Here is a 6,707-nt window from a genome sequence, read left to right as displayed (position 1 = left end):
GCTTAACCGTAAATTTTAAATGTGGTTCATTGGTCATAAATAATATCTAACTTCGGCACCATACATTGGAATATATTACAACATGTTTGTTTTAACTAATAAAGTACATTTAAATTCCTCTAAAATAATTAGTTTTCTTTTTGTTACGAAAGTATCAATGTCCTCAATTTGTAGTGAGGAAGTTTTCTGACTGCTGGCAATCATAATCACCATTTACAGCAAATTGGGTGGTGCCGTATATTAAGCTTAGGAGACCCAAAAAAAAAACACACAACTTTTTTTTTTGGAGCTCCTACCCCTAATTTGTTCCATTTGATCCAAAAACCTTATATATGGATTTTTATGGCGATTGGTTAACCCATCGGTTAAGTCAAACTAGTTATCTTTGTTCCATAGTAATATGCATGGGCCCAAAGTGAATTTTCACGAAAATTCTCTAAAGGTGACAATTATGGTCCAATCGATGAAAAAACTTTTCCAGTTCACTGTTGTGGCTAAAACCCGATTTGTTCTAAAACGTATAATGATCGGTTAAAGATAACCCGTGCCCCCATACAAAGATCGCTCAGGTAGCACGGGTTAACGCTAACCGATTGCCATAAAATTTCATATATAAGGTTTTTGGATGAAATGGAAAACATATTTGGGGGTAGGACTTCCAAAAATTTTTTGGGCTATTTTCTTGATCACAATTTTAGGTGAATACGTTTTTTGATCAGAGAAGCACCAAATTATACCTGATTCGGTCAAAACTCTTCGAAGAAGAACTTCAACTTTTCTTTTGAGTTAAGCGCTATTATTTCCAAAAATATATTTGTGATTTCGAACATGGTGGCGTCGTTTTTTATTGGGATAGCTAATACAATTTTGTTTTCTCAAGAAACAAAATATTTGTGATTACGTAAACTTTTGTAATGAATTTGAGTTTTTGCAAATCCACTGAGACATAAAAAGAGTATTTTCGAATAATAGCAAAGAGTACAAATTCAGTTAACGGTAATAGGATATAAAAACTTATTTGGTGCCACCGTGGTGCAATGGTATGCAAACCCGCCTTGTACGCTAAAGGTCTGCGGTTGGACTCCCAGGCCAGGCAACATCAAATTTTCAACGGTGGCAAAATACCCCTCAGTAATGTTGGTGACATTTTCTGAGTATTTAAGCCATGAAAAACTTCTCTTAAGTCTTAAGACACGCCACACAGTGTTGCCGCAAGGACAAAAATCGATAAATGTGATGTTAACTTTTATATATGTTTACGTTTCTTTCTTACAGTACACACATCAGATACGACGAATCTGAAAGAATTTTATCGATATGTGCATCTATAACGAAGTTATAGCTCGCTAAATATGAACGAAATCTAAAGCGATAATTAGACGACCAATAAAATAATTATTTCTGAAAATTTTGTTGATAATATTAAAACTTTTGGATGGGGATTTGATGGGTGGGCTATAAATATAAAATTTTAGCGAAATAAGTTAACATCAATTAGACATGGGCAAAGAAACGCTATCAAGAATTAAAAATAAGATAAAAAAGATAAAAAAAATATAAATTCTTAATATTTAGTATAGTATATCTTTTGATTGCCACCTATTGCCACCTTAGATCTTGATTTCCGTTAATTAGACATCACTTCCGAAGCAAAATGTGTAAAAACATTCTACCCATCCCTGCAACCTTCTGAGATATATCGGTTCAGATTTTATATAGCCCCCATATATATCTTTACCCGATTTTGCTACAGTTCGTTCAATTTTGATCGAATAGCTTTCAAATTTAGTATGTGTTATTTTCTTAGGCCCCTGAGTAGCTACACCGATTTTTACAAAAATTGATTTAGATTTGGATATAGCCCCCATATATATCTTTCTCCGATTTTGCTATAACTCGGTAAATTTTAATCGAATAGCCCTCAAATTTAATATGTCAGATTTTCTTAGGTCCCTGAGTAGTTTCACCGATTTTTGAAAAATCCGCGCAAATTTGGATATAGCCCCCATATATATCTTTCTCCGATTTTGCTATAACTCGGTAAATTTTAATATAATAGCCTTCAAATTTAATGTGTGATATTTTCTTAGGCCCCTGAGTAGTTTCACCGATTTTTGCAAAAATCGGTTCAAATTTGGATTTTGCTATAATTCGCTCAATTTTTGATGAACAGCCTTCAAATTTAACATGGAATGTTTCCTCAGGCCCCTGTTCACATTTACCGTTAATGAATGTTTGCACAAGTACTTATGAGGGCACAGGAATGAAAAATATCAACTTTGGTCCATATCGGTTCAGGTTTGAATATGGCTTTCATATATAATTTCGGCCGGTGTCACTCAATTACGAATAATAACGTCACATTTTCCTAATTTAATCAATATCTCACACATTGGTATGTTTCAATTATTTCGTTGACCTTTGGCTTTAGTCGTTCGCACAATATCCCTGACACTATCTTATAGGCAATAGGGAGAAGACTTATGCCTGCTGGTTTATTATTCTTCAGCCGGTTGATTGCTGTTTTTACCTCATCTTGGCCGGGTGGTATACATTCTATACCATCTTCTGGGATTGGATTTGTGCTATTATCGTCTTCGCTACTATTGGATACCAGCAGATTGGAAAAATGTTGCTTCCATTTCCTGAGCACGCTATTTGTGTCTGTTACCAGATTACCTTGCTGGTCGCTACAGGAGGATGTGCCTGTACCAAAGCCATCTGTTTGATGTTTCACTCTTTGGTAGAATTTTCGGACTTCATTCTGGCTCCTGTACATCTCGATTTTTTCACACTCCCGCTTTTCCATTTCTCTCTTTTTCTTGCGGAAAAGACGTTTCTCTTCTCTCCTTTTCTCCCGATATCCCTTTCGTGCGCTACGCGTTGCTATCGATTGTAAAGTAGCTCTATATGCCGCATTTTTCTGTTCGGTAGCAGCACGACACTCCTGGTCATACCATGAATTCCTTTGTGGAGGTCTCTGGTATCCAAGTATGGATTTTGCTGCTGTTTGCATGGAGTGGGCAATGTTTTGCCATTGTCCTGATATGTTATCGGGAAAAGGAGTGCTCTCATTAAAGAATTGGGCCAGTTGAGTAGAATATGCTGTGGCTATTTGTTGTGTTTGCAGCCTATCGATGACCAACTTCCGCGTTGTGTCTGTTCGTGCTTTATTTGCAACGTTTAGACGGGTACGTAACTTTGCTGCAACAAGGAAGTGGTCCGAATCAATGTTTGCTCCTCGGAACGATCGTACATCCAACACGCTCGATGAGTCTTCCTTCTATCAAAACATGATCAATTTGATTACTTCTTCTTTGATCTGGAGACAGCCAGTTGCCCTTATAAATATCGAGATGATTAAATCTGGTACTGCTAACTACCATGTTGTTTGCAGCTGCAAAGTCTATCAGCCTCATACCATTGTGAGATGTTTCACTGTGGAGACTGAATTTCCCGACTGTTGGGGCAAGGATATTCTCCTTTCCAATTTTGGCATTAAAATCGACTAGAATGATTTTAATGTCATGGGCAGGGCAACGGTCATATGTTTCTTCTAAGCGCTCGTAAAATATATCTTTGGTCAGCATTTGGGACCATGAGCGCAAATAAAGCTGATGTTGAAGAATTGCAGCAAGTCTTTCATTCAGTGGGGTGAAGCTGGATACCAGATGTTTTAGCATCCGACTAACTACGAATCCGCAAGCAAACTCAGGTTTTACGTCATGGCAGCTATAATGCAGTGCGTCACCTTTAGGTGTTGTTGTGACGCCTTTCCCAATCCATCGTATTTCCTGTATGGCAGTAATATCGGCCTTGTAGTTTTCAAGTACGTCTGCCAATGCGAAGACTGCACCTTCTCTATAAAGAGTGTGAACATTCCAGGTGCAGATTCGCAGATCATGGTCTTTAAAACGTTTGTGGGGTTCGTCAACTTTAGAGGAGTTTGTTTTTCTTTTCTTTCGTTTTTTCATAGTAGGCTGTTTTTTCTAGGGGTTACTAACCCGACGTCCAATCCCAGGTTTTTAACGTTCTTATGTGTGAACGCGCGGCACATGTTACCACACCACGGGGAGGTCAGTGTCAACTTGAGATGAACGAGGGACCAAGATAAGTCCTGGGCTGTGCCATGTTAAAACCGGTCAGGACCGTTCCTTGGTATCTTCCATCCCCTACGTCACCCGTGCCCTCATAAGTACATGTGCAAAAATTCATCAACCTAGGTCAACGCCTTCTATTTTTGTCCACTTTTGTATGGAAGCGGCAACACTGTGCGCCGTTCGGACTCGGCAATTCATATTGAGCCAATATGAATCTGGGTGCACTCATTGATAAGAGAGGAGTCTCCCTCGTCCCTTCAGGGATATTTGTGGAACAATTATTATTTTATTTTATTAACCCCCGATTTTACAGAATTTTTCTAATTATTAAAATGAAAAGATCCATATCCCTTTATGATATCAAAACATTTTTTGAAAATGGAAACCCGATTTTAGATACTTTTCCTGATATAATTTTCATACGATCAATGAAACAAATCACTCTATTATGAAACCCGTACATCGAAATAATCAGTTTATCAGTTTAGAAAATTTTTATTAAAAATTATTATTTTTATTAAAACTTATTATCTTTATATTATTGTATTTTATTTCCAATTTTTTTTTAAATATAAGTTGTTTTGCAAACAGTTGTATAACTGTACATATGTACGTCTATGTTTGATTCTTCTACAGCCAATAATACATGAATGAGTATGAATGATGAGAAATTTTCTTACAGGTTAACAAATTCCTTACGTTCCGCCCTCACTCACTTTTCACCCTCTTCTCGAGCACATAATTATCCACAAAATCTTCCAACATATCCGTTAGCCTGCATCTATACGATTCATCTGTGTTAAATGCCTTAAGACAAATTTCCACACGTTTGCGAGAGAAGAAGTCGCTAAAACCATCCGTGGTGGCTGTCAAAGATTGTGTCAATTCTGGTGGTAAAATTGTTAAATGTGAAAATAAACAACTTTCAATGAGACCAACAATGCGATACATCTCAAATGTGTGCCAAAATTCTGTTGGACTTAGGAAATCTTCAATGCGTAAATGTTCACGTTTTACAAATTCCTGCACGAAACGATAGTATTCTTGGAGTAGTTCAACCAGATGTGCGGAACGAAATTCACGTGATGTGGGAATGGTTAGAAGGGTTATTAAATCCATCATGGGTGGTGCATAACGGGCCAGTTGGAAGTCAACAAAGCGACATTGTATGGGACTATCACCATATTTACCATATGAGAACATGACATTATTGGCCCACAAATCTCCGTGGGAAAAGACATTGCAGAACTCCTTGGAAGTCTTGGCCAGAGAAAATATAATTGACATTTTTGATTTCAGCTGACTTAAAATATAATCCACGTGCCCCGCATATTTTGGCATTTGTTTAATTAATTCACCAAATACCTCAACACCATTGGCAAAGTTTTGATAACGCACATGTTTGTGATTCACTTCATCCGGATAGGCATTTTCTACAATGGCTTGGGGAAATATTTGATTTAATTTCACATTTTGTTTCACTTCAAAGACAATGGATGCTGCATGCATGGTGGCAAGGGTCTTGACAGCACACAGCAAATGTTCATAGTCCAAGAGGCCATCTCTAGCAGCAGCCATTTTATAGCCCATTTGTTGTAGCTCTTCAAAAACCAAAAGATTGTTGTCGGCATAATAGCACTTAGGGGCCACTCCTGCAAATATTTGTTGTAGCTGGGGTAACACATCCCGATAGACAATGATTTCTTTTTTAAAAACTCCAAATTCTTCCAAATACTCCATTCTGGAGGCAATCTCAGCAGGAGCTGCTTTAGTAAAGAAACGAATTCTATTAAAGGCTATAGATTCGCGACCATCATCATTTGTGTGGGTAACCTGGACATCCACCACCAGAAAACGATGATGTCCCAAAAATCCTGCAGGACTATCGGAGATTGGTTTCAGTTGATAACGAATAACATTTAGTTGTAACTCCTTATTTATGGCAGATTTAGTGGCTTCAGCAGCAGCATATTGATGGCCAAAATATTGTTGACACAATCCTTCCACATCATTGGCAGATAATTCTATTGCAGTGGCCATGTTGGTAGTTAATTGAAATTTCCGTTAAATACCTTGACTATCTCGACTTCTTGGTATTACACTTCAGCTGCGAAATAACAATGATCTTGAAAATGAGATCTACTTAAACGCCTGGCACTCATTCTCATCCATAAAACCATATATGAACCATCTTTTTGTGTGATAACAAGTTGCCGGGTATGGAAATGTATTTTTGATAAGTAAACATGTGGCGCGGGAGTATCATTATCAGCAGCACCAATAAATTACAAACATTTTATGATTTGTTGAAGAAGATCTTCATAATATTTACAAACAGATTTATACATTTATTTTAAAATCACACGCTGCTATAACTTCGAGTGCTTGGTTACCGTTCCAGGAATTTCTTTAATTGTCATTCAACCATTTTAACCGACTTTTATATCCTCGTTTTTGGCAAAGCAACTAATGATTTTTGTGTACCGCCTGTCATCTGTCATTCTGAAATTTTTGGTAAATGTCTTGTAATTTCAGCTTCCATTTTTATCGTATCGTTACAAGATGACCCATAACCCTTATCTGTTTATCATTCTCTGTTAATAGACA

The 6,707-nt window shown here is 37.2% G+C and overlaps 1 protein-coding gene across 1 annotated transcript; it reads right to left on the bottom strand.

Annotated features, from left to right (window-relative positions):
- Positions 1–4,632: 4,632 nt before the first annotated feature.
- Positions 4,633–6,249, bottom strand: LOC141393296 (uncharacterized). The gene has a single exon (XM_073966283.1). It carries the CDS (start codon positions 6,138–6,140, stop codon positions 4,809–4,811), a length of 1,332 nt encoding a protein of 443 aa, XP_073822384.1. The 5' UTR covers positions 6,141–6,249; the 3' UTR covers positions 4,633–4,808.
- Between the last annotated feature and the right edge of the window lie 458 nt (positions 6,250–6,707).

Source organism: Musca autumnalis, unplaced genomic scaffold, assembly GCF_047663935.1.
Source record: "Musca autumnalis isolate F117 unplaced genomic scaffold, ASM4766393v1 scaffold_2, whole genome shotgun sequence".
NCBI lineage: Eukaryota > Metazoa > Arthropoda > Insecta > Diptera > Muscidae > Musca > Musca autumnalis.
The sequence above is the reverse complement of the archived record's forward strand: the minus strand, read 5'-3'. Positions and strand labels throughout refer to the sequence as shown.

Excerpts from the sequence above, each read along its gene's own strand:
- LOC141393296 (XM_073966283.1), bottom strand. The coding sequence starts at position 6,140 with ATGGCCACTGCAATAGAATTATCTGCCAATGATGTGGAAGGATTGTGT.